General features: G+C 48.6%; 2 protein-coding genes across 8 annotated transcripts; one reads left to right on the top strand and one right to left on the bottom strand.

The window, feature by feature from the left end:
- Window positions 1-980: 980 nt before the first annotated feature.
- PHF7 (PHD finger protein 7) lies at window positions 981-17,049 on the bottom strand. 5 transcript variants are annotated; one of them, XM_032592232.1, is made up of 11 exons: window positions 16,632-17,049; window positions 15,301-15,413; window positions 14,533-14,585; window positions 14,067-14,158; window positions 9,032-9,133; window positions 8,522-8,646; window positions 7,899-8,058; window positions 7,229-7,335; window positions 6,633-6,749; window positions 6,091-6,215; window positions 981-2,751 (listed from the first exon to the last, which is right to left on the bottom strand). In XM_032592232.1, exons 2-11 carry the CDS (start codon window positions 15,342-15,344, stop codon window positions 2,687-2,689), a joined length of 990 nt encoding a protein of 329 aa, XP_032448123.1. In that variant the 5' UTR covers window positions 15,345-15,413; window positions 16,632-17,049; the 3' UTR covers window positions 981-2,686. The 5 variants fall into 5 exon arrangements, with proteins under 5 accessions (XP_032448123.1, XP_030162804.1, XP_030162807.1 ...); XM_030306944.1 differs by lacking the exon at window positions 981-2,751 and adding an exon at window positions 5,356-5,881; XM_030306947.1 differs by lacking the exons at window positions 981-2,751; window positions 6,633-6,749 and adding an exon at window positions 5,356-5,881.
- A 535-nt stretch (window positions 17,050-17,584) lies between these two features.
- Window positions 17,585-26,423, top strand: BAP1 (BRCA1 associated protein 1). Of its 3 annotated transcripts, none has more exons than XM_030306940.1 (17): window positions 17,585-17,766; window positions 17,866-17,895; window positions 18,011-18,065; window positions 19,044-19,176; window positions 19,553-19,672; window positions 20,120-20,181; window positions 20,265-20,407; window positions 20,664-20,742; window positions 21,255-21,324; window positions 21,604-21,751; window positions 22,254-22,438; window positions 22,918-23,051; window positions 23,567-24,045; window positions 24,154-24,314; window positions 24,571-24,663; window positions 24,787-24,859; window positions 25,046-26,423. In XM_030306940.1, the coding sequence occupies exons 1-17, from the start codon at window positions 17,730-17,732 to the stop codon at window positions 25,177-25,179; spliced, it is 2,136 nt and encodes a 711-aa protein (XP_030162800.1). In that variant the 5' UTR covers window positions 17,585-17,729; the 3' UTR covers window positions 25,180-26,423. The 3 variants fall into 3 exon arrangements, with proteins under 3 accessions (XP_030162800.1, XP_030162799.1, XP_030162801.1); XM_030306939.1 differs by having other exon boundaries at window positions 17,589-17,766; window positions 21,201-21,324; XM_030306941.1 differs by lacking the exons at window positions 17,585-17,766; window positions 19,044-19,176 and having other exon boundaries at window positions 17,860-17,895; window positions 21,201-21,324.
- The last annotated feature ends 134 nt before the right edge of the window (window positions 26,424-26,557 follow it).

Raw genomic sequence — 26,557 nt, 5'->3', positions numbered from 1 at the left:
AAAGGACATTGTTTAGGGAAGAAAAAACAACACACCAGCACAAAGACAGGGCAGGACCAGTCTAAATGTAGGGCCTGTTTACAAATCCCTGATTTCCAAGGGGGGAACACAATGGAGAATTGTTTTTGGTGAGGCTGGAGTCCCCTCCACAATGCTCCTGGGGGCTGGGGATGGCTTTGATGGCCCAGACAGGTCTCAGATGCTCTGAGGGGGATGGACACTGATGGCGCAGATGCCTTCCTGTTTATCAGAGGTGCTCGCAGGGCAGGGTCAAGGAACAAGTTTATACCAAAGACAAGGGGGAGGAGCCCTGGGCCTCTCTCCTTCCATATGGGTCTCATGCTGTTGCACATACTAGAGGTGGTTTGCCACAGAGAAGCTAGAACGAGGTTTTGGGTTTTTGTTTTCTGAAAAATATCACCTTTTTGGTTTATGGCCTCCAATTGCCACATTGCTTTCTGGAAAAAAAAATGTACAAGGCATGAGATCCTGCCAAATCTCAGACGCTCTGGAATGGGGTGTCCTGGCTTAGTTAGTAGGGAGACTTCTCATGCCCGGGGACCCCAAAGATGCTGCAACTCACCTCCAGCCTGGGAGCACACAGGAGCTAACACAGGGTCCCTGGGGGCAGGGCCAATGGATTTGCTATTTCTCATAGCAACCTCCTGCCTGGTCCTTAGGTTAGAGCCATTGATGTCACTAACTAGAGGGAGGCCTTAGTGTGTGTGTGTGTGTGTGTGTGTGTGTGTGTGTGTGGTATATAAGGAGGGTGGGGCAAAAGAACAGAACTGTTTCACCCATGTCCTTTGCGACTGGCAGTCATTTTTTGGAGGTAGGAGGAGGGCAGCTGCAATTAGGACAATCACTTTGGGTCTGGATAGATCATGAAGGCAGACCTGTCTGAGTCTTTGACCTGGGATGAAAGTGTCATTAATAACTTTTATACTAATTTCAAAATCCAATAGGAGCATATCTCATGAATAAACGCAAATGGATGTATTTAGAACAAGTGAAGAGAATTAAGTCCTATACAATCCCAGAATAGAAGCAAACTTTTCAAACTTCCAGCTCTTAAGGGTTATAACCTTCTTCCTCAATATGCTGACAGTGCCCTCTGGTGTTTGGCAGTAAAACAACAGGCTTATGCATACAAGGTATAAGCACTTCCATCAATGCAGTAGACAACAAACTGTCTCTGAATGTGGGGTCCAGAGTCAGACAACATGAGTGGAGAAACGTTAATAAGACAGACAGGTCCTTGCCTTTAGGGGGCTTCCAATCTAGTGGGAGAGATAGATCCACAACTGTAGGATCAGGTGGAGAATGATGCTAGCCCTAATAGGAGTATAAACAGAGACCAGTGGCAGTGCCTAAGGGTGAAGAAATGGCCCTTAGGCTAGATTCAACAGGCTGAGGATAAAGGTTATGTATGGCTCTCCAGAGTGCAGACTTCATGCTCAGGGCCAGGGTTCCAGGGTAGCCAGGGCAGAGTGCCTGTGGGTGGGGTATCCAGGAAGATGCAGAAGAGTAGGGCCGTATTTGTGGAAGGCCTTGCTTGGATGCCAATCTCAGCAGAGCCATTCTAAGTAAAGAGCTAGCAGATGTTTTATGGCAATTAGCATAAGGGAAAAGAGTGGATGTGTCAGCAAAGCAAGTGGACATAGGAACCCATGAAGACAGAAGGCTTTTCCTGCAGTCCTCTGAGGCACAGGGGTCTAGAGCTGAGCCCTGGCAATTGGGATAGTGAGGAATGCAAACGTCTGTAAAACACTTAAATTGATAAGAAAGAGGGTGGTTGAGGATAAAGGGAAATAGGAGGAAGTTCTGGGATTCTGGCCTTAGTTTATGCTTCCTACAAAGGTAAGAATTAGAGAAAGTAGAGAAGGTGCTTTGGGAATTTTTATGTAACATCTATTTCTACCCTCCTCAAGTGAACTATTCGTTTTAGGACCTAAGTTATAAAACACTAATTATTTCTAATAGACACATCATTTGTGAAAACACGTATTTAAAACATACAAGATGAGCCTGGGGCATCTTGTAGCTCCAAAAAGTAAAGAAGTGCTCAGAAAAACAACAGAAAAAAAAAAAACCCACACAATAATAGTGGTGTGTGAAAAGGACACAGGAACTCCCAGTGGCCAAAGCTAGAATAATTTGAGCAACAAAATAAATCAAGTAGTACTGGATTATAACTCAGAGTATACTATACATATCCCTAAGTCTAGACTGATATAAACAAACGACTGAATAAATAAATGGGAGAGAATAGGTAAATCTCCCATGCAGAAGAATTCCAAATAATTAGATATTCTGTCCTCAAGGAGGGAGGGGGCATAAATCCCCGCTCATTAATTGTGAGCTACACAGAGTAACTTTCTTCTAAAACGCACAGTCTGGAAAGGGGGGAAAAGAAGTAACTTTACACTGGAGAAACCTGACAAACACTCCTTGACCAGGTGATCAAGGTCACCATCAGCAGAAGACTTGTTGACAGAATGTAATTTGGATATGATGTGATGACAACAGCACTTTACCTGTGTGCTCTCCCTCTCCCAGGCCCATAATCCTGGTCTAATCATGAGAAAAACATCAGGCAAATTCAAACTGAGGGCTCTCAAAATACCTGACCAGTACTCCTCAAAACTGCCAAGGTCATCAAAAACAAGGAAAATCTGACAAACTGTTACAGCCAAGAGGAACCTAGGGAGACATGACGACTCAATGCAATGTGGTATCCTGGATGGGATCCTGGAACAGAAAAGAGACATTAGGTAAAAACTAAGGAAATCTAAATAAACTTTGGGTTTTAGTTGTTAATAATATATTGTTCATTAATTGTAACAATGTACCATATTAAGACGGTAATAACGGGGAAAACCGGGTTTGGGATATTTGGGGACTCCCTGTACTATCTTCACACTTTTTTTTTTTTTTTTGTAAATCTAAAACTATCCTAAACTAAGAGTTTGTTTAAGAAAAAAAGCCCTGTTAAGAAAGAAAGAAAGAAAGAAAGAAAGAAAGAAAGAAAGAAAGAAAGAAAGAAAGAAAAAGAAAGAAAGAAAGCCCTGTTATTTAGTGGAGAATGACTGATTAGGCCCAGATGAAGAAGAGAACATTTCAAAGTTGGGGACTTTCCAATCTACAAGAATGGTATTGGCTATTAATATAAATGGAGAGTAAAAGTATAGAGATGAAGAAAAAGTTAATGGGTGGGAGTGTGTGCATGCGCACATGTGCTGTTCCCATAAGAACATGCTAGGTACTCATAAGATGCTCAGGGAGTTGAATGTCTGGGTGACAAAGGCACCCCCACCCCCCACCCCCACCACAAGCTCTACCTCCCGTTCACTGCAGCTGGAGCCCAGAAAGCGCTATTAGAGGCCCGCTACTTTCAGTTAAGATGGCGCCTCTCACACTTGAGTAGTATACAAGTGGATTTTTAAAAAAATTTTTACTTTTTGAGGGAGTGAGATCTGGGGAGGGCCAGAGGAAGAGGGAGAGGAAGAAAGAGGGTCTTAAGCAGGCTCCCATGCCCAGTGCGGAACCCAACATGGGGCTCGATCTCACGACCGTGAGATCATGACCTGAGCCAAAATCAAGATTCAGACACTTAACTGACTGAGCCAACCAGGTGCCCCACAAGTAGATTCAAAGTTACTACCCCAGATGTCTTGAGAATATGCCTGGTGACCCAAGTTACAGAAATTCTAGATTAAGAACTAAAGTCTTAATCTTGGAAGTGTCTTTCAGTTGTGAATTATAAGAATTGAGTCTTTAGGATAGGTAAAAAATGGATTTTTGAAATGAAAATCCACAATTTAAAAACTCTTCTGTCTCTTGCAGAGCTCTGACAAGGTGTCCTTGGAAGCCAGGCTAGGAAGCACAACACTGAGTCATCAAAATCACCAGAGAGAAAAGGAAGAAAAAAGGCTCAGTCGTGGGTAGCCCTGGGGTGTTAGCTGTGCAGTAGGCCCAGTGAGCAGTGAGCTCTAGGAGGAGGCAGGTCTTCCAGAAAAGAAGGGCAGCTGATAGTGACCTGATGTCTGGCTTATGAGGGAAACTGTATTTTGAGGTAATTGTCATGTGGAACACTTGAGAATTAGCCACAGGTACATAGCAAATTGAGCAATTAACAAAGAGATAGGAATTCATTTCAGGAAAGAACCAATGTCCAAGAGAGGAAAAATAATCCTAGTGTACTGCCTGGCTCAGAAGTACACAACATTTACATAGTCATAATAGGTAAACTGAAGGTTACTAACGTAAATACTGAAGGTTAATGTAACAAAGATTGTGATGCAATGATAAAAGATGGAGAGAATGAAAGGCTTTAAAGGTGCTAGCTAGATCCTTATGTAACAAAATAGGAAGTCAGTAATATATAAGATTAATAAATCAAGAAATAGCTAAAAAAAAATGGAAGGTGGTTGGCTTTAGGGAATGGGACGAGGGTAGGGAAGGGTAATTCAAAAGACTATTTTCATTATACTCTCCTTTTAGTACTTCTCAATTTAAGGCTTTTAAAATTCTGCATTACTTTACTATATACTTTAATAATAGTAAAAAGACAAGTACCTCACCCCACACCCCATGTGATTCCAAGTGAATCTGGTCAAATCTGAAAGTGATCACTGTAAGCACCAAGGATGTTAAGTCCCCACGGGTCAGCAACATTTGAATGGAGAACGCTATCCTTCGTCATCGGTGACAATGACTCAGTGAGACCCTGAGAACTGAGTATCTGGCAAAGGTCCTGAGTTTCCCCCACTAATCTAAATCCCACAAAATCATTAAAAACAAACAAATGTGAGATAGGTTCCATTCAATTTCTCCCAAGACCTTCTGCCAAATTCCTAGCTGCCTTGTCTAATGTGGCTGTCCTGGCACGGCTCCCTTACCCGAGACAGAAAGAAATGCCCGAGTCACCAGGCAGCAAGGTTTTCAGTGGAGGTACGCTGCCGACCGCACCGCCTGAGTGAACAGAGTCCTTCCACCCAGTGTGAGCATGGCAGTCCCTGCCCTGGTTGGGGCCCAGGGCCCCAAGCCTTGCAATAGTGGCCCATTCTCAGTCCAGTGTAAACTCCTTTGTGGGCTCACCTCCCTGATGGGAGCCTGTGTTTATTTGTGCAACGATGAAATCTCTGCCCCCACCTGTAAAGTTGATTTCCCTGCAAACTGCTTCCCTCCAAAGCAACATGTCTATGTTCTAAGCTGAGAATTCTACATTTATCCACCGTATTTTATAGAGTAGAAGCATGAGTTTTCTATTTCCTCACTCTGCCCTCTGGATTCCTCCGAATGCTAGATAAATTCCAGAGTGAATTTATGAGGAGACACCAATGGAGAGAAAACCTTTATTTGCATAATAACAAACGTGGGTGAAGTAAGAAGAGGCATATGAGAACCAGACTAGGGTGGGAGAAGAGAAGAGGGCTCTCTGGGGACGAGGCAGAAAGAGCTGAGATGCTCTCGTAACCACTAACACGTTCCGAGGTTGGCATCTCCCCTGGGACTTCTCTTTCCTAGGTTCTTACTCTCACTGCTGGCCCCCTTTCCTTGTCTCACAGTCCCAGAGGGCCCCCTCTCCCAAACCCGATGGAGGAGCACAGCTTCATACCCAAATGTGCTCAGCAGCTACTACTCAGAAGCTGTTACTTGGATTTTTTGCTGCTCTTAGTGATTCTGACACCCTTGGACTGCCAGGAGTGGCCCCTCCTGCCACCAGAGGACTCTGGTTTTTCTAGTAAGTAAGGTCCTGGCCAATCAGTACAAGAAGGGCCTGGGTTCTGTTCCAGGCTGGTGTCTCTGCAGAAATGCCCCCCGGAGTGGAAGGTGCTGCTGCAGCAAGGGACGGCACCTGAGTTTTCAAGTGTGTGGTCTGTGGTGAAAGAAAGGTGGGAGAGGAAGACTCAACCCTCTGCCTCTCAGGCTCAGGTCCTTAAGCCCCTACCTAGCCGCTTTCCTTCCCAAACTAAAGGCACCAACCACGAGTCCCCATCTGGCGGCAAGCCCTCCCCCTTTCCCAGGCACCACAAGTCCCCCCACCTCCACCCCAGTTCTTAGACCAGACCATCCCTCTGGTCCCACCTGTGGCTTCAGCAGAAGGTGCACACTCTTCACACTCCCATTTCTTACTGTTGGCTCTAAGAGAAGAGCAGTCCCTATGAGTTCCGTGGGATCCGCACGTAGCACACAGAATGAGGCGCCATCTCCTGCAGGAAGAGCCAAGGGTCGTGGAGACAAATATTACACTATCACTCTCGGGAGGCTAGCTACAGGCCAGGCCTTTGCTGAGGGTTTCCCAGGCATTTTTCACCATACGTTTTACCTGTGACCCACATGTGGCTGAGTGCCAAGTCCCGGACCCCGCAGTCAGGCACGGACACTCAAAAGGTGGATTTGGGAAAGAATTGGATCTGAGGGTTTCTGCCCTGGGCACAAGGAGGAGCAGGCCCTGCAGGGACCTGTCCACTTGTGCAGGAGTGAATCCTGGACTGGTGAGAATGGGACCTGAGTTCACCCTGAGGTCTGCACACAAGAGCAAGTTTCTTGCCCCTAATAACTGTGCCAAGGTCTAACTCTATGATGGCACCAATGAGAGATCTTTCTAGCCAGGAGCCTTTCCCTACCCTTCGTCCTCAAAGCTGTCTCTGCCTTGTTCATACAGACAGATGGGGGCATCACAATGTTGGTAGCGCTGATACAACTCCGAGAAAGCCCCTGGCTCGAGTTCCCAGGCAGCATCTCTACAGTGGGAGAAGAAATACTGAGTAAGGGGCATGTAATCGGTGGTGAAACCTGGGAGGAAGTAGAAAGAACTAGAGCTAGCACAGGAAAAGAGTGCAACAGCCTGCCTATTTTAAACAAGATGGGCTGAGCGGCCTGACAGTGGAAGAGGGTTGAGGCAGGATGAGTGGAACATGGGGCGGGGTTGGGGGGGGGGGGTTGTGTTACTTAGTTCCCCACTGGAATTCAAGAACCAACCCACCAGGGAATTCTGATACCCAAGTACCCTTTTCAGGAACATGTCTACCCCAACCCCCATGATTCCCTCCCAATTTTTCTTTTTATAACTGAAAAGCCCTCCCTCCACGCCTTCCCTCTTTCCCATATACAAAGGCATGGGCTGCTTCTTCATTTTCTGAACTACCCTCACACTCACCTCCTCTCTAGAAATCTAGCAACCCACTCCCTGGCTCAATCCCTGCCTTAGAGTTTCCACTACCTGTCTGGAATATGAATTCCCATTCTTAGCATTTCTTGAGGAAACTCTTCTCGATTGTTACACTGTGGACATTTGAAGAAATGCTTTGCTGATGTGTGGGCATATTTCTGTAAGAGAAACATGGAAGAGCGTTGTGTTTATAAAAACACCATCTTTGATCACCTCCTCTCCACCCCAACCCTCATTTCACAAAGAGGATGTTGCTAAGAGAGCTTGACTGGAGATTTCCATTGAAGAGCTATGGGTAAGCTAGTGTGAGGGGTGCAAAACCAGGTATCAGACCAGAGACCAAGCTCAATTCAAGAAACTTCCCAGGAGTGCCTCAGCTGTCATCTCTGGCTGTGGGGCTTGGCAGTGCTGACCCGTTCGGGGTCCTTTTCCTTCTATTTCAGGAAATAAGCCTGATTTTGAGGCTGCTTGACTCATTCTAGGTTAAACTCATTTGCTCTAGCCATCCTAAGGATTTTGTTCAGTCTAAATGTTATCATGAAGGAGGTCTTACAAGTCACGAGTGACGAGAGACTGGGCTGACTTTTCCTCTGACTGCCTGGAACCACCCCTGCATACAGGCCTCCAGGATGGAGCACGGAAGCCGAGACTGCCTGAGCATTCCTAAGGTGCTGTGAACTAGAGAAAATGTGGGAGGTCCCCAGGGCAGAGAAAGGCCCACCTGTATGCACTTGCGGTGGTAGACAGTTTGACTACAACATGGACTCTGGATGTTTTCAACACTTGCTTGGGATAAGTCTTCACAACATAAGACACAGCTTTCCTCCCCTGCCTTCCCCTGCTGGATGTCCTGTGTTGGGCGATGTTTTCCACAAAATGATCTGTAGCAGAGTAAACAGACTTACTTGGCTCATCGTTGATGCTGTCTTCCAGCTGCCCGGCCTAGGAAGGGCAACCACCCAGGCCGTTGCGCAGTGAACCTCTTCGCTCGTGGGGGAGGAGGGGAGCAGGGGGAGGAACAGCCCACATGCCTCCTCACAGCTGTTCCCCAACTGAACAAAACTCCGGGGACTATCTCCACAGCCTCCTGTTCCTGAAAGCCCCGCTTAGCTCTGAGCAGCTGTCTAAGAACCCCAGCTGTTTGTAATTTAAGAAGGGGATGGGAAGCAAGAAGTAACCCCTGTGAAATCACCAAGCCAAGACACTGTTTCTCATTATTGAATGGTGGGACAGATTCACCAGTGAATCAAAACAGGCCCGTGAGAACTGGACTCTGATTTCCTTAGTGGCCAATTCAGAGCAACTTGCGAAAGGGCAGCCCGACATTTCCCCTTCGTCACTCACTTGTACTCTCCAAAAAATTGTGAAAGGCAACCCCTTTCTTGGCCACAAGGAAGATGGAAGTTTCTGACGCATTGATCCTTCTGGCAGTTGATGGCAGCTCCCTTTTTCTTGCACACAAAGCAGATCTGCAAATGATATCCCAGGCAGCGCTCAGGGCCCCAAGAAAGACAAACAGACATTCTGTGGCACGTCACTCTATGGAAGGGAAATTCTATGAAGCAAAAGCCATTCCCTTTCCTTGGTTGACCTGAAAGCTCTGGGGGGCACCCTGAAGCTGCGTTTCAAGTGGCACTAGATTATTTGTTTTCCCAGGATGTTGCTCCCTCTCCTCACTTAGGGTACTACACCCCAGAGAAGCACGCAACTTAAGAGGAGGACCAATTGGGAAATCCAGGAGTCCTTTGACTTCTAAACTAACAGGTAGAGAAAAGAACAGAAACAGGGACGATCAGAGAGGTATGAGAAGAGGCCTATCCCAAGGCCCAGGCCCCTGTACTGGGGGATTCTAACCTTCCTAGAAGCCCGGGCTGCCTCCTTTTTGATGTCTTCCGGCAAGAATCCATGGAAACCTCTGTTGGACTGGCCTCTCTGAGGCAGCTTGCTAGATAGGATCTGGGGGAGCAGTAGAAGCAGGCTGTCAACATTGATGATCAATGAAACAGTGCAATGGGGTGAGGAAGAAGACAGGGTATATAGAGCTGGGCAGGATATACAGCGTATATGCATTTACAGGTAATTTACTTGACAAAGGGCTTACACAGAATTAACTGTGTAATGTGTTGGGTGCTCTAGGTGTTTTTCAAATATTAACTCATTTAATCCTCATAACAACTTCAAGAGGTAGGTACTGTCATCATCCCATTTTATAGGTTACAGGACTCCAGAACCTGGGCCCTTACATACCTTTGTGCTACACTGCCTCTCATTTACTGAGGATTGCTTTTGTGTGCTGAGCCCTTTGGGGAAACAAATGCTGTGTACTGACTCATTTTATGTTCACTATAACCCTGTGATACAGATGCTATTGTGGTCCTCCTCTTTCAGAGGAGCCCATCGAGGTACAGGATGGTAACTGAAACGGCTGGAGCCACACAGCAAGGAGGCAGCAGAGCTGACATTCACATCCAGGCCCACAGAACCCACACTCTTAGCCCACCCACTGTACTGACCCTTGGTACAGAATATGCTCTTCTCAGAGTGTACTCTCTACAGGAAGGGAAACAGGGCTTTAAAATCTGACTGTAGTCATTCTGCCCTATTGGGGAGGGGAAGGAATTGAACTTTTCTTTAAAAACACACTTTAAAAGCCTTTTTGTTTCTGAAAAGCCCCCACAGCCAATTCTAGAGTGGGAAATCAAGAAAAAAGAAGATAAACTGTTCATGTACCCATAAACCGTTATGTATGTGTATGTACACTGGAAAAATGCCAGCACCCCAGCCCCACCCCAAGAATCTTCCAAAAATACTGGGGAGGGCACTGGACTGGCTGCAGTGATTACATGTAATATATAATGGGGGCTCAGGTTATTTTATTCTGACATTATAGAAGGGTGACCCTACAAGGCTAGACGACTTGAGGATGCTTGAATTACAGATTTATGTTCCCAATTAGGCTTAAACATATCTATTTAACACTGATTATCTCAGGTCTTTAGGACTATATGAGTGATTTGTTTTTATACTCCTATTATTAATGTTTTCTACAATGAACACCTATTATTTCTATAAACAGAAAAATCAACAATGGAAGATCAGAAATAATCTAAATGTCATTTAAGAGCAGTTTAATACTTTAATCCCCCATACCATGGAATACCAATTAGCTATTAAAAGAAAAAAACCAGACCAATATGTTCCATGGGGAAAGATCTTCATAAGTATTAAGAGATAAAAAAAAAAAAAAACAAGCAAAATACAAAACACTGTGTATAGTATGTTTATTTTTATGTTGAAAATGTATATGCTTGTAAAGGCATTGAGATTAGCCAAGACCTGGTACCCAAACCACACAGGACTTACAAGAGAGGAAAATCACAGACCAATCTTTCTCACAAGTATAGATGTAAAAATGAAACAAAATATTAGCAAATTGAATCCAGTACCATATAAAGAGGATAATACATCATGATCAAGCAGGGTTTATACCACAAATGCATTAAAAAATTCAATTGATGTAACAAACCACATTAACAAAAGAAAGAAGAAAAATGATCATCTCAGTAGATGTAAAAATAAAAAAGCATTTGAGAAAATTCAACACACATTCATGATATCCTCAGCAAACTAGAAATAAAAGGAAACTTCTTCAATCTGATTAAAAGCCTACAGTTAACATCATATTTTAATGTTGAAAAATAGGATGCTGTCTTCTGATGCTGGGAATAACACAAGGATATGTACTCATGTAATTCCTATTCAACACTAGATTGAAAGTCCTAACTAGTATAATAGGGCAAGGAGAATGAAAACAATTTAAAGATTGGAAAAGAAGATGTGGTGCATATGTATGTGTGTACACACACACACACACACACTAGAGTATTACTCAGCAATCAAAAAGAATGAAATCTTGCCATTTGCAACTATCAGGATGGAACTAGCGGGTATTATGCTAAGCGAAATTAGTCAGAGAAAGACAAATATCACATGACTTCACTCATATGAGGACTTTAAGATACAAAACATGACATAAGAGAAGGGAAGCAAAAATAATATAAAAACAGGAAGGAGGACAAAACATAAGAGACTCTTAAATATGGAGAACAAACAGAGGGTTACTGGAGGGTGTGTGGGAGGGGGAATGGGCTAAATGGGTAAGGGGCACTAAGGAATCTACTCCTGAGATCGCTGTTGTACTATATGATAACTAACTTGAATGTAAATTAAAAAAAAATAAAAAATAAAATAAATAAATAAATTTAAAGGTTGGAAATGAAGAAGTAGAACTGTCTTTATTCACACTACATGATTGTGTACACAGGAAATCCTAAGGCATTTACCAAAAAATTTAAAAATAAAAAAACTACTAAATAAATGAATTTAACAAGATTTCAGGATACAAAATCAACATACAAAATAAGCTGCATTTATATATGCCAGCAACAAACTTGAAACTGAAATTTTAAAATACTATTTATAATAGCATGAAAGTCACAAAATATTTAGGCACTCATTTAATAAAAGATGTGCAAGACTTCACTAAAAAACATTGCTGAATAAAAAAATAAATAACAAATAAATTAAAAAAAACATTGCTGAGACAAAATTTAAAAGGCCCAAATAAATGGGGAAATATATGACATCCATGGATTGGAAGATTCAATCTTATTTGTCATTTCTTCCCAAATTGACCTATAAATTCACTGCAACCCCAATCTCAATCCCAACAGGCTTTTTTTATTTTTTAAGGAAAAACTCACAAGCTAAATATAGATTTTCATGGAAAAGAACCTGATAGCCAAAACAATCTTAAAAAGACTGTAGAACTTATAAATCTTGAGTTCAAGACACTATAAAGCCACAATAATCAAGACAATGCAGTACTGTTGTAAGGATGATGCACAGATCAATGACATAAAATAAATCACCCAGATCCAAAGATACATGGTTAATTGGCTTCGACAAACGCACCAAGGTAATTCAATGAGTAGGCAAAGATTTCTTGGGACACACACAAAAAGCACTAACCATAAAAGAAAAAAAAACTGATAAGCTGAACTTCATCAAAATTAAAAACATTTGTTCTTCGAAAGACACCATTAAGAAAATGAAAAGGCAAGCCACAGACTTGGAGAAAATAGTGACAAAGCATACACATGCCTGAAAAAGGATTTATATCCAGAATATATTTAAAAACTCTTATAACTTGATAAGACAAAATAGCTCTACTTTCACAAAGGAAAAATATTTGTTCAGACACTTCACAAAAGAACATAAGTGAATGGCCAGTAAGCACACAAAAGAAGCTCAACATCTTAAGTCAACAGAGAAATGCAAATTAAAACTACAATGAAATCCCAGTACACACCTAATAGAATGGCTAACATGAAAAAGATCGACCATATCAAGTTCTGCAAGAACTGCAAGAATATTGTGCAACCAGAATTCTCAGAAATTGCTAGTGGGAGTGTAAACTGGTACAATCTCTTTGAAAAGTGATTTGGCAACTTCACATAAAGTTAAACACGCAGTTAGCATACAACCAGTAATTCCACTCCTAGGCATTTGTCCAAGAGAAGTGAAAATGCGTGTTCACAAAAACACTTGCACAGGAATAGTCATTGCCACTTTATTCATAATAGGCCTCAAATGGAAACAATTCAAATGTCCATCAGCAGATGGATAAATAAGCCAATTATAAAATATTCATAGAACAGAATACTACTAGGGGACAAAAAGGTACAAGCTACCTGTACATGCAATGACATGGGTTAATCTCCAAAATGCTGTATTGAGCAAAAGAAGCCAGAAACAAGAGTGCAAATACTGTATGATTCCATTTATATGAAGTATAATAAAAGGCAAAAGTAATCTATGGATCAGAACGTGATGATCTCTGAGGGGACTGACTAGAAGAGTGCAGGAGGGAACTTTCCAATGATGGAAATATTTACTTTGATTGGGGCAGTGTTTACATGAGGATATACATTATATCCCCATGATATAAGAGCTTATAAAAATTCATCAAATTGTACACTTAAAATGGGTACATTCTATAGTACGCAAATTATAGCTAATTAAGAAACAGCATAGTGCAAACAACAGCTTGAAGGACAGTTGATAGCATGTGCTTCTGGGGAGAGGGGGAAAGATTGGGAATGCTGTTTTGAGAAGTATTGGGAATACTGTTTGAGAATGTACTGTTTAATTGTACATACTTTATACTGCCAGGATTTTATAGCAGGTACCTCTGGTATTACTTTTCAAAAACTAGGTTTAAAAAAATTTTTTTTAATATTTAGTTTTGAGAGAGAGAGAGAGAGAGAGAGGAGAACAAGTGGGGGAGGGGCAGAGAGAGAGGGAGACACAGAATCCAAAGGAGCCTCCAGGCTCTGACCTGTCAGCACAAGAGCTCCACGCAGGGCTTGAACTCAAGAACCACAAGATCATGACCTGAGCTGAAGTCAGAAGTTTAACCAACTGGGTCACCCAGGAGCCCCTAAAAACTGTTTTAAAAAGAAAAAAGCTATTGGGGCACTTGGGTGGCTCCGTTGGTTAAGCATCAGACTTCAGCTCAGGTCATGATCTCATGGTTTGTGGGTTCGAGCCCTGCATCAGGCTCTGTGCTGACAGCTTGGATGGAGCCTGGTGCCTGCTTTGGATTCTGTGCCTCCTTCTCTCTCTAACCTTCCCCCCCCCTCTCTCTCTCTCTCTCTCTCTCTCTCTCTCTCTCTCTCTCTCAAAAATAAATAATAAATGTTAAAAAAAAAAAGAAAAAAGCTATTAAGAAAAACAAACAGGGCTATAAATCTGAGGCTGGATAAAAAACAGAGAACAGACTATATAGCAAATGCCATGAAACATTGAAAAGGAACCTTATACTCACAAGACAAAAATAATGCACGCTGAGATTGTCTTTCTGAAGAAATTCCCCCAGTTTTTCGGGATCCCCAGGTTCTCGAAGGCATAGCCGGCAAACTGGAAGAGAGAATGTTAAGAATTCAGTTTGGGAGTATAACCATCTCTCTAAATACAAGGAGCAGTCCAGTATTGGGAAGAGGACATTTTGACAAGGATGGAGGTTGGGATGAAGTGTTACATGGTATCAGTTATACATTTTGGCCACTTTTTAGGGAATTGGCTACAACTGCACACTTCATATACTTTTGTCTCAAGTGGCTTTAATTAACTTGTTTCTTGAACTTTGGAACACTTAAAAAATCAAGGACCCTGAGTTCTTCAGGATCTTAGAGAATCTGGGAAGTAGGACAGAGAAGCAAGTTTGTTGCCCTACACAGGTGGCCTTTGCTGCGGTCGGAATGCGGTTGAACAGAACCTCCAGTCTTTCTTACCAGGCCCTGAAGACGGCTTCCTTTGGGTTACCCTCCTTGTCTTGGCAGATTTTCTATACAAGAGAAGGAAGAAGTACAAGGTGGTCTTTGAGGATCCTGTCGACTACCAATGTGACATTTCCCTCAAAATGCCTCCGTGGGTCTGAGGAAGGGCCAAAATATCAAAAGGCTAAGGCATCAGTTTCTTTTTTGATTGAATATTTTTTGAAAGCACAAACCGTACCAAGTTATCTGAATTATGTAAGATTGTGCTTTTCTGTTCCCGTTGGCTGTGCTGCCCGTGTAGACTGAATGAATGCAAGAGCAAATCCCCTTTTACTCTTTTACTGTTTCTTCTGCCACATACTCTGAATCTCTGGTGGTACCATGCTCATAAAGCATCAAAAAATGATACTAAAATTGTGTGAATTTCCTATTGCGAAGCACTATTGCCAGTAAGCAAGAATCTACAGACGGTTCTAAAAATGGGCCTTGCTCGTATGCACATTTTCCAGATGAGGAAACGGAGGCATAATGAAATGAAGTAACCTGTCCCAGGTCACCTAGTGTTAGCAAGTGTTAGAGCCAGGATATGAATCTAGGGATCCAGTGCCAGCACTTTGTTATTAGGGACAGCCCCAGGAGCACAGGTTGCTGGGCAGCTTCTGGGGGACCACTGGTGTGTGCTTCCATACTACCCAACCTCAGCCCTCAAGGCCACACAAGTGTAGCATATGCCACAGGCCTTTGGACAATTTCTCCCAAACTCCCTTACATCACCTACTCTACCTCAGTCTTTGACGTTCCTTCTTCTTTTCTTTAATAGTCTTCATTCGCTGCTGCCTCTCTCTCCTAACTTGAATTCTTCTATACTATTATGAGGACAATACCGGCTCTTCCAGCTATAAATACAAACAGGGCTTGGTCAGCAATTTAATTCTACACTTGATTCCACAGGGTCAAAGTAATAGTGTACTTCACCTCCCAACTCATGTGACATAATAAAAGGGACCCACCCAGTATCAAGGCTAGCATTAGCCAATAAATATTAAATTGTGTTAAGAACTGTTCTAGGCATTTTACATGTGTTAACTCACAAAGACTCTCATGCAGGAGGTACCACCATTATCCCTATTTTCAAGATGAGACTGAGGCACAGAGAGGTCACAGAGAGGCACTTCCCCAAGATCAGAGTTACTGCTATCACTCAGCAGAGTAAGAATTGGAATTATTGCTTGACCTAAGTGGGTCTTTTTTTCCTTTGTGCCTACTAAATACATGAGGGAGTGCTCAGGGAGAAAAAAAAAAAAAAAAAGGTTCTTTTTGCCTCCAAGTATAGGTGCCTTAATTCCACCCAGTAAAAGCTTAGAGAAGGTAGCTCTTTCCTAGTAAAAAAAAAAAAAAAAGCCCCTGGGATTTTGACTGCCTGAAGCAAGAACCCCCCCTACTGGGAGACAAGAGAGAACACTGACAAATCACATCCCTTTTCACCCAGCTCAGCAGGCCATTGACGTTTGGTCTGTTCCCAATCTTTGTCTAGATCTGAGCCAAGAGTAAGATGTCCCAGAGTGGAGAGGACATCCTGCCACTCCTCCCCCAACAAATGTCAGCAGACTGAAAATTTAGTTTTCATTGGTTAAAGGGGAAATCCCTGAAAGGGAAATCCCTGAAAGAGAGACAAATAAAAAAGACATAAAATCCACTCCCATGAAGGAAGGGAGAGGACGGCAGCATTTCTTCCCAAGAGAGCTGAGTGAATCAGGTCACTCCAGGGACAGACACTCCAGCACCCATGTCCTCAGATCACAGCGGGGGAGCGTGAACATCTGCAGGGACTGTAAACTGTTCCCCATGGATACAACTACTAAGGCAACTAGCTGTTCAGAAAACTAAGACTAGACTGCTCTTCCTCTCTTTGTGTTTGTTCCATCTCCTCCTCTGACCCATGGGTTGCACTTGCAGAAGTAATGACATCTGAGGGCTTCTTATTCAACAAAAGCACTTGGACGGGCTGGAAGAGAGGGGAGGAGGGCGTGCACTAGGGGATCCACTTTAGTGGCTACTGAGCGGCTCCGGGTTGTTGGGGGGAAATCCCGGCCATCTCACAATAGAAATAAAACCTTGAAACGTCAGTGCTTTGCATCGCTGGACCAAGACGTTCCTTGAATGGGATTCTGGGCACACTGATAGTTACGGGAAGACTCAACAATCTTCAGAGCATTTGAGGAGGGACTTTGCAAATGCCGGCTTCCACGAGCTGCTCAGTCCGAGACTTCCTAACCGAGCGGATGCTCCCTTGAAACGGTTATCAAGCTGTTTCACTGGATGAATGCTGGGTAAAGGCTTGTTGAGAAAATTAAAAATAAATTAGCGTGTTCGGCCCCGCCGCCGCAAGAATAAAGAATGATTTGGAAAATACGTGTCGGTGTGGCCACAACCGTCCCCCGGAGGTAACAGCCAGAGAAGGGGCTCAAGGAGCATCCCGCGAATGCCAGACCAGGTTCATGTCGCGCCTGCCGGGCGGCTGGTGCGGGCCCGGGCCGGAGGTCGCCTCCGCCGCTCGCTCCTCCCGATAGCGCACAGGCCGCCCCTCCCGGCCGGAGCCGCCCGCCCAGCTGTCGCCGAGGGCTCTGCTGTCCGGAGCTTTATTCGTTGTCACAAGCCGTGGGAGCTACCTCACGGGCGGCCGCCCCGCGCGGTGACTGCGCCAGCGAAGGGGGCGAGCGCGCAAACGGGGGCCGGGTCACGCGCACTGCGACCTAGGGAGACTGCGGCCGCGGGGACTACCGGAACACCAACCGTTGCCGGAGCAGGACCGCTAACGGCCGCGCGCTAACGGCCGCGCGCCCGCCCCGCCCCTTCCTCTCGCGCATTCTGCGCCCGACCCCGCTCTCGCTCCACCCCCTCACCTCGCCCCGCCTTTTCCTCTCGCGCTGCCCGCGCCCAGCACGGCTCTCGCCCCGCCCTTTCCCCCTCGCCCCGCCCTTCCGTGCGAGCGCCAGGACCTCAGGAATCGATCCCGCGGCAGACAATCCCAGAGGCGGGGCGGAGAGCGTCGCGCCGTGGTGACGTATGTCGCCGGCGCGGACGGGTGACGCTAACGGGGCCCGTTGTCTGTGTGTGGGGCTAGGGGCCCCGGGGCGGCGGGGGCTCCCGGCGCGGGCGGCGGGGTGTCGGGAGGGCCTGGACATGGCGCTGAGGGGCCGCCCCGCGGGAAGATGAATAAGGGCTGGCTGGAGCTGGAGAGCGACCCTGGTGAGGAGGGTGCCGGGCGGGCCGGGGGCTGGGGAGGCCGGGTGGGCCCGAAACGCGCCTGCCTGACCACCAACCCGCTCCTCTTGTCGCCCCACCCAGGCCTCTTCACCCTCCTGGTGGAAGATTTCGGTAAGAGCCTCTCCTACCCGTCGGATCCGGCTTTGGCGGGGGGGGGCCCACTTCTGTGCCCTCGCACCACAGCCGGGGGCTGCCTTTCCCGACTTCTTTCCTTCCCTGATCGCAGGTGTCAAAGGGGTGCAGGTGGAAGAGATCTATGACCTTCAGAGCAAATGCCAGGGGTGAGTGGCTTGGTGCCAGGGCCTTCCCGTACATCCTGAGGGCAAGGGAAGGGCCGGGCGATGAGTTACCCTCAAGGGAGGTAGTATAGGAATCACAAGTTATAAAATCTCATACATGGAAGCACCCCTCGGTTTTGGGTTCTCTCCTGAACAAGTGGATATTTTTGCTTTATCCCAGTCTTCAGCACTTCCCTGTATGTAGTAGTCCCCTCCCCCCCCCCCCCCAGTACAAATCTAACCATCCTTTGGAGTACAGTTCAGCTGCCTTTTCTGGTCTTAGAGCAGGAAGGCAGCCCTTTTTCTTGATTCAGGTCACGCAGTGCCTGCTGTAATTTATTAATTGCTGCTTTCACGTGCCCGTGTGCGGGTGGCTTTAATCCCTTCACAAAGGTTTTGATTGGTTGGTGTGTGGCATCTGAGGAGGCCCCTCCTGGGTGACCAGCCTCACTCAGGGCCTTTGTCCTGGTGGTCCTACAGAATAGAGGTATGGAGGGACTACCATGCATGAACGGAGAGGTCTGTTTTTATCTCCCTGAAAAGAAGGGACTGATGGGTGTTCCTTTGCTTTCTTGACTACACTGGGGCCCAGGCCTTGGGGTTCACAATGAGAATTAGTGTTTAAATTCCTCCATCAGAATTTGTCTTCTTGTCTCACTTTCTGTCCTACCCTGTCCTGGGCCATGGGCTCCAGCTTTTCATCTCTTATCCCAGAACCACAGACTTCATGAGGACACAGGATGTACCTCTGGAGCATCACAGCCAGAAGCTGAGGCTTGACTCTGCCTGCAGCAGGCTCATGGGGTGTGAGGGCTCAGGGCCACTTTAGTCAGTGTTGGGAACAAGCCAGGGTAGAGGTGGGATCACGGGAAGGGCACCTGAGTGGTAACACGGTGCATGGGAATAGGAGGGAAAAGAAAGAGAATGCTGATTGCTTTCCCCCACTTGGCTGGTCTAGCTCTGCCCCTTACTTTTCCCCAGCCCAGTGTATGGATTCATCTTCCTGTTCAAATGGATCGAAGAGCGCCGATCCCGTCGCAAGGTCTCTACCTTGGTGGATGATACGTCTGTGATTGATGATGATATTGTGAATAACATGTTCTTTGCCCATCAGGTCTGCTCGGCTCTGTGTTCCAACTGGAGGGTGGGATGCTGCTATTGTCTTTGCCTGGGACATGGGAGTGGGGGAAAGCAGAAGGAGATAGGCAGATACCAGGAGTGGTGGTTATAGAAGTCCCCTGGCAGAAGGTACTGAGCTCTTATTCATTAAAAAAGGGAGTATCTTTAGAGCAGCGTGGTGTCTGAGTCCACTCTGTATGTCCTCAGACACCTGGTGGGTATTTAGTTGAATGAACAAATGTTGGATGGAGATGAGGGAAGTTGATGAGTCTTGTTATCCAGATATGACTGTCCCTCTCTGGGTCCCCATTCGTAATGAGTATGGCTTGGGGTGAATGACTCTGTATGAGTGACTGTTCTTGGTTTCACAGCTGATCCCCAACTCTTGTGCCACTCATGCCCTGCTGAGCGTGCTCCTGAACTGCAGCAATGTGGACCTGGGTCCCACCCTGAGTCGCATGAAGGATTTCACCAAAGGCTTCAGCCCTGAGGTAAGCTGCAGTGCCTCAATCCTGGCTCATAGCTTGCTGGGCAGATCTGACTCCCAGAGCTACCACATTGCATTTGACACTATGAGGCCATTTCCTTTTCGAGTGACATACATTACATTTGACCCTTAAATTTTAGGCCCAATTGCCAGGAAAGACTGAAGGAAGAAAGGAACATTCCTTAAGTGACACTATGTTGGGACTTTCTTTGTCAGGTCTTTATCAGGCCATGTTATTCTCCAGTGTCCGCTCATTACCATGTAAGACTAACCCCATCTTTCTGGGGCTCCAGAGTTCTTTCCTGTCCACACTAACCTTTCAGGATCCCATCTATGCTTCTTCAGGCTCCTAAAAATGCCTCCAGGCCTGTTCTTTTGAGCTTTGCTTCCCACGCAGAGGCCCGCCCACCTGAGAAATTGTTTTGATGTCATCTTATTTTCTTCTCTCTAGAGCAAAGGATATGCGATTGGCAATGCCCCAGAGTTGGCCAAAGCACATAATAGCCATGCCAGGTGTGTGGGAGCTGTGGGAGCTGATGGGAGTGGGGGTGAGGAGCGGTTGTCTCATCCTGGGCCCTGAGTGTGTTCTTCCCTAGGCCTGAGCCACGCCACCTCCCTGAGAAGCAGAATGGCCTTAGTGCAGTGCGGACCATGGAGGCATTCCACTTTGTCAGCTATGTGCCTATCACAGGCCGGCTTTTTGAGCTGGATGGGCTGAAGGTCTACCCCATTGACCATGGTAGGCACTCTGGGCTCGGGGCCCATTTTCTGCTTACCTTCTAGGGAGCTAGGCCTTAGGGTCCTCAGGTGTTGGGACCCAGTGGCAGGGGGCTGGGTGTTGAGGACATCTGTCTCTGGCTGGATGGCACCCTGCACTGCACTGCCTGACTACCCCAGACTCCCTGGCTCAGCTGCTCTCCATCTTCCTTCCTGCTCCTGGCCAGCCCAGACTCAGGGCTCACCACCTGCTGATTCCTCATCTTGGTCTTCCCTAGGGCCCTGGGGGGAGGATGAGGAGTGGACAGACAAGGCCCGGCGGGTCATCATGGAGCGTATCGGCCTCGCCACCGCAGGGTAAGGGCTCTGTGCTTGCCCTACCCTCTGGAGCCGTGCCCCCATCGGGAGGGCCACAGAAAAGGGAAGGCAAAGAGAGGCCAAATGACTCATGCAAGGCCACATGATGAGTCCGGCCAGGTCAAGCTTAGATCTTGGGCTTCCACCTCCTTGCCCAATTTCTCACCCAGGCTGCCTATGGCCTGCTTTGGGACAGGCTGGGGAGGGGCAGGCCTTGTGGAGCCCTATGTGGTCCAGTGTCCTGGCTCACTTCCTGACAGGCCCCTCACACAGCTCCTTGGAAGGCACCAGGTGCTCAGGTGCCTGGTGTGCATTGCTAGCTCCTGCCCGCCTGTTGGGGTGGGACCTGCACCTCTGGCTGTAGTTGTGACTTCAGGGAGCCCTGCCAGATTGTTTGCCTCCACCTGATGGCGGAGCTGGGTTGGGAGCTGCTCTCACGGCTGCGGCTGTGACTGCAGGGAGCCCTACCATGACATCCGCTTCAACCTGATGGCGGTGGTGCCCGACCGCAGGATCAAGTATGAGGCCAGGCTGCATGTGCTAAAGGTGAACCGTCAGACAGTACTGGAGGCCCTGCAGCAGGTGGGTACCCCTCATGCCATCCCTCTTCCCCGCACTGGGGCATGTGTCTCTAGTTCCCAGATCACTCGCTATTGTGGGTCTGTTGAGCTTCAAGTGACCTTTGCTTTCCTTGTGGAAAAGCTGGGACTTGGGGTGAGAAGGGAGAATAAGTTCTAAAAGGAGATTTGTGTTTGTCTGTTGTATTTCCTTGTGAGCGAACAGGTAGAGCCATGCCTTTTGCTGTCCAAGGGAGTGGCTGGGGTCTGCCTTCACTCCTCTGAGCTTGGGTTCTGTTCTTAGCTGATTAGGGTGACGCAGCCAGAGCTGATTCAGACCCACAAGTCTCAAGAGCCACAGCTGCCTGAGGAGTCCAAACCAGCCAGCAGCAAGTCCCCTCTGGCGCTGGAGGCAGGCAGGGCCCCAGCAGCCTCTGAGGGCACTCACACAGGTACCAGCGATCTTGGGGCCTCCTTTTGACCTCAGAGCAACCCCATCATAGCTTGAGCTGGGAGACCCAAGCAGAGCAAGTCTTTTGTGTGGAGGCACTTGGGCAGTGGTTCAGATGCTCCTATGGGAGGCATGAAGCTCGGTGCCTACAGCCCTCTCTCTTTGGAACACGGAGGGAGAGCAGTCCTTCCCTAAAGAAAGGCACCTGAAAGGGCTGACATCACCACAACCCCTGAGCCTTCTCTATAATAGATACTCCCTTTTTTGGTTTTCTGAAGAGGCGTTTTTCTTTCTGCCTCCCTTTTCCCATCTCGTCCTTCTCGTGTTGCTGTGGGCCCATGACCTAGAGCTTGCGGGCTCTCATCTCACCAACTAGCTCCTCTCTCCTCCAGCAAGGGAGGAGGAAGCAGTGCTGTGTCACAACACTGGGGAGACGGTGGGCTGGGGACAGGTTTTCTTGAGGATCTGGCTGAAGGTCCTGCCTGTGCTCCTTGCCCCCTTAGATGGTGTGGAGGACGTGGCTGGTTCATGCCCCCAGGCCCCAAGCCACAGCCCTCCCAGCAAACCTAAGCTGGTGGTGAAGCCTCCAGGGAGCAGCCTCAACGGGGTTCCTCCCAACCCCACTCCCATTGTTCAGCGGCTGCCGGCCTTTCTGGACAATCACAACTATGCCAAGTCCCCCATGCAGGTGAGCTGGGAGCACCCTTGCAGGAGCCCCTCCAGGATTCTCTTGAGAGGCTGCAATAGGCAGTTTCTTCACATGGTTCCTTGGTGTTCACCCTATACCTAGGCCTAGGTGGCCAAATTCCTCTGCTACCCAGAAGCCTCCATAGGGGCTTAGAGAAGCAGAGAGAACTCCGACTCTCAATCCACCCATACAGCAGTGAGGCAGAATGTTTAGGGCATGTTCCTGGGTACTACTCAATGAGTTAGGTTGGCAAAATAAAGGTATGTGTTTCAGAGAGCTCTGTTTGTCTTAGAGGCCTTGCATAGGCAGGTTGTGTAGGTGGGCAGCGGCCTCCTCAGGAATTGGGTGGGCTGTGGAACACCTGGGGTTCAGTGGACTTGACCTGGAGAACCGTGTTGGCTTTCTTTCTGGCTGTGAGTGCTGTGCCCAGGCTGGGCTAACTGGCCCCTGCTTATGGCTGCCCTGGCTCTCTGCCCCAGGAGGAGGAAGACCTGGCAGCAGGTGTGGGCCGCAGCCGAGCTCCAGTCCGCCCGCCCCAGCAGTACTCGGATGATGAGGACGACTACGAGGATGATGAGGACGACGATGTGCAGAACACCAACTCTGCCATCAGGTCAGCCTCAGCTCTGTTAAGGCTTCAAACTCTTAGTGCTGCAGATCCTATTCTTGAACGTTCCAGCCCACAGCTGAGGTTGCCCTTTAGCAGACAGCACTGAGCACCCTACTGAGTGCAGGGTCCTGTGGGAGGCTGGCATGCAGGGCCTGACTCCAGGTCCCAGGTCCCCAAGACTCCAGGAGGGCTTGGGGAAGTGCTGAAGACATTTAACCAGACAACAAGGCATGTCCTGTTGGGAGGTGGTCTTTCGGCTAGGCCTCAAGGGATTGGATGGAGCAGGGATGGAGGAGATGGGGTGGGGAGCAGCTCTGTCAGAAGACACGGCACTGGCAAAAGGCCACAGGCAGCTGGAATAGAGGTGTCCTTTGAGGACACGTGGCTATGGCTGTGGAGTGTGAGGAGCTGCAGTGCCAGTCCCTGGAGGCCAGGATGTGTTCAGGGCCATTCTGGGCACTGCTGGGTGGGGTCATCTGGTCCCTTCCCTTGGCTCACCTCTCCTTGGGGCCCCCTAGGTACAAGCGAAAGGGGCCAGGGAAGCCAGGACCACTGAGCGGCTCTGGGGACGGGCAGCTGTCAGTGCTGCAGCCCAACACCATCAATGTCTTGGCCGAAAAGCTCAAAGAGTCCCAGAAAGACCTCTCAATTCCTCTGTCCATCAAGACCAGCAGCGGGGCCGCAAGCCCAGCCGTGGCGGTTCCTACACACCCGCAGCCCTCGCCCACCCCCAGCAACGAGAGCACGGACACAGCCTCCGAGATCGGCAGTGCTTTCAACTCGCCTCTGCGGTCGCCCATTCGCTCAGCTAACCCGACGCGGCCCTCCAGCCCTGTCACCTCCCACATCTCCAAGGTGCTTTTTGGAGAGGATGACAGCTTGCTGCGTGTTGACTGCATCCGCTACAATCGTGCTGTACGAGACCTGGGTCCTGTCATCAGCACAGGCCTGCTGCATCTCGCTGAGGATGGTGTGCTGAGTCCTCTGGCACTGACAGGTGGGCCTGGGACTGGCTCACTGACTATTTGGCCAGAGGAGGGAGGTGGCCAGGTGACCGCTAAGCGTCCTACACTTTCATGAGTCTTCTCGTGCCTTCTGTTCCCAGAGTGTGGGAAGGGTTCTTCGCCCTGCAGCAGACCAAGCCAAGGCAGCCAGGGCTCCAGCAGCCCAGAAGAGAAGGAGGTGGTGGAATCTGCAGACGGCAGAGAGAAGCCTGGGTTGGCCAGGCCCGGTGAGCCCTTGAGCGGGGAGAAGTACTCACCCAAGGTGAGTCCCTCTGCGGCTTTCTCATCTAATCTTGTCAGCGGGAAGGGTCTGCGGCACTGCCGCCCAGGTGCTGGGGCCTTGGTTGGAGTTCTGGTGTGAAGGTTGAAGCCAGGCGCCGGGAAGCCTATTTGGGTTGGGAAGCGGCAGGGGCCTTGGTAGGCTCTGTGGACTCTGGCTGCTCATCCTTGCCTCCTGGTTGGGGGGGCTTTGATGCTGGCCAGCACCCCCTCAGGAGTACACTGCGGGGTTTTGACAGGAGCTGCTGGCACTGTTGAAGTGTGTGGAAGCAGAGATCGCAAACTATGAGGCCTGCCTCAAGGAGGAAGTGGAGAAGAGGAAGAAGTTCAAGGTGGGTCATCTCTCCAGCTGCTGGACCTCTGCCGGGGTCTTCCCAGAGCTGTGACTTCCCCGGGTCAACTGCAGGCTGCTCTGGGGAGATGGGCTGCAGTGTTTTCATCCTTCTCTCCCACAGATTGACGACCAGAGAAGGACCCACAACTACGATGAGTTCATCTGTACCTTCATCTCCATGCTGGCCCAGGAAGGTGAGGGGACTCACTGCATGCCCTGCTTAGGGCCATGTCCCTCAGGCCTCTTTTGGGGCTTGAGCAGACTGTGGGGCTCAGGATGCACAGCGAAGAGCCTCAGCTCTTGCCCTGAGGCCGTGGCCCATTAAGAAGGTGGCTGCTGGGCATCCGGCCATCTGTTTAAGGGCCTCTGCCTCTTTGTAGGCATGCTGGCCAACCTGGTGGAACAGAACATCTCGGTGCGGCGGCGCCAAGGGGTCAGCATCGGCCGGCTCCACAAGCAGCGGAAACCTGACCGGCGGAAACGCTCGCGCCCTTACAAGGCCAAGCGCCAGTGAGGACTGCCGGCCTGTACTCTGCAGCCCGCTCTTGCCGCATGGCCCTCACAAGGGCCCCTTTCCTGCCCCACTCCCCCTCTTCCCAGTATTACTGAATAGTTTCAGCCGGAGAGCTCACACCCTGGGAATGGGTAGGGTGGATTCCCCGCAATGTGTCCCAGGGCCTGGCAGGGCAGGGCAGCCCCACAGTGCTCCGGAAGCAGGAGCTGGAGCTGGGGCACAGTGCGCTGCTGCAGCTTCCTCCACAGCCGGCTGTGGAGTGGCAGGACCTGGCCTTTCTGCCTCGGCAGCAGAGTATATATTTTACCTACAGAGACGTCTATTTTTCTGGGCTCTAACCCATCTTGCCACCACTGTGTTGACATAGCCAGCTTCCTGACTGTGTTCTTTCCAACAGTTGTCATCCTGGTGGGCCCAGGTCCCTGCTTCATGCCGGGGTCATGCCTGCAGGGTCACAGCCAGAGGCCTGGGGTAGGGGGGCATTGGGTCCTGCTGCTCTAGCCCCAGCCCCCAGTCGTTGCGGGGAAGCCAGGTCTACTCTTCCTTCCCCCTGGGAGAGCTCCAAACTCAGGAACCCGGCTGCTGGGCTGGATTGGGAGTGGGGTGTCCTAGCTGGGGTGGGCGAGAGGCCTGCTGGGGTCCCATGGCCTGAGCAGAGAGAGGTGTTTGAGCTGTTTGTTGACCTCTAAACTCCCTTCCTGGCTTCAGCCGGGCTTGTCAAGACTGCTTTCTGCAGCAGGGCTCTGGGCCGCTTTGCCTTCAGTGTTGTAGCCCTGGCAATGGGCTCTGTCCCTGGAGCCTGGGGTTCAGAGGAGTCTCTGCCCAGCCCCTCAGTATTACCATGTCTCCCTCCTCTTAGGGATAGCAGAGACTGGGCTGCTTCTAGGAAGCTGACCCCACTCGTCTGTCCCTGCCACGCCAGCTTCCTCAGCCTCTGCAAGGCACTCAGGGTGGGGGACAACAGGACTGAGACAACCAGTCAGAGCCTAGTGTTTCCAGAGAGCCCAGTGCCAAGGGGCAATGGGCCCAGCACTGTCTCGAGCTGGGCCCCAAACATAGCCCCATGGTCTTTGCCAGATGGCTTTGAAGGTGATCTAAGCAGGCCCCTTATCTGTACATAGTGACTGGGGCAGGGGATGGCTGGCCAGTATAGCAGCTGCCTCTCTGTGCTGAGCACAGCCTGACTTCTCTGGCCCCTGTAAATATTGGATCAATGAATGAATAAAACTCTCCTAAGAAATGAAGTCTCTTGTGGTTGCTGACCTAAGATTTATAGGCTAGACTGGTAGGAGTAAGGACCCAACCAAACCTGGGCCCAAGGCCCTGAGACCAGAGAAGTGAGAAGGATGCATTCTCCGGGCCTAGATTCTTGGGACCC

This window comes from Lynx canadensis, chromosome A2, assembly GCF_007474595.2.
Source record: "Lynx canadensis isolate LIC74 chromosome A2, mLynCan4.pri.v2, whole genome shotgun sequence".
In the NCBI taxonomy this organism is placed as follows: domain Eukaryota; kingdom Metazoa; phylum Chordata; class Mammalia; order Carnivora; family Felidae; genus Lynx; species Lynx canadensis.
This window is presented reverse-complemented; position numbering and strand designations above follow the sequence as displayed.

What these genes read in the sequence shown, in the direction of transcription:
- BAP1 (XM_030306939.1), top strand. Translation starts at nt 17,730, where the DNA reads ATGAATAAGGGCTGGCTGGAGCTGGAGAGCGACCCTG. An exon ending in ACATGTTCTTTGCCCATCAG is followed by an intron (nt 19,177 to 19,552) that starts GTCTGCTCGGCT and finishes TTGGTTTCACAG; the next exon opens with CTGATCCCCAACTCTTGTGC. An exon ending in AGAAGAGGAAGAAGTTCAAG is followed by an intron (nt 24,664 to 24,786) that starts GTGGGTCATCTC and finishes TCTCTCCCACAG; the next exon opens with ATTGACGACCAGAGAAGGAC.
- PHF7 (XM_030306944.1), bottom strand. Translation starts at nt 15,344, where the DNA reads ATGAAGACTATTAAAGAAAAGAAGAAGGAACGTCAAAGACTGAG. An exon ending in AAGGAACGTCAAAGACTGAG is followed by an intron (nt 14,586 to 15,300) that starts GTAGAGTAGGTG and finishes TCTCTTGTATAG; the next exon opens with AAAATCTGCCAAGACAAGGA. An exon ending in ACCACCGCAAGTGCATACAG is followed by an intron (nt 7,336 to 7,898) that starts GTGGGCCTTTCT and finishes TTTCTCTTACAG; the next exon opens with AAATATGCCCACACATCAGC.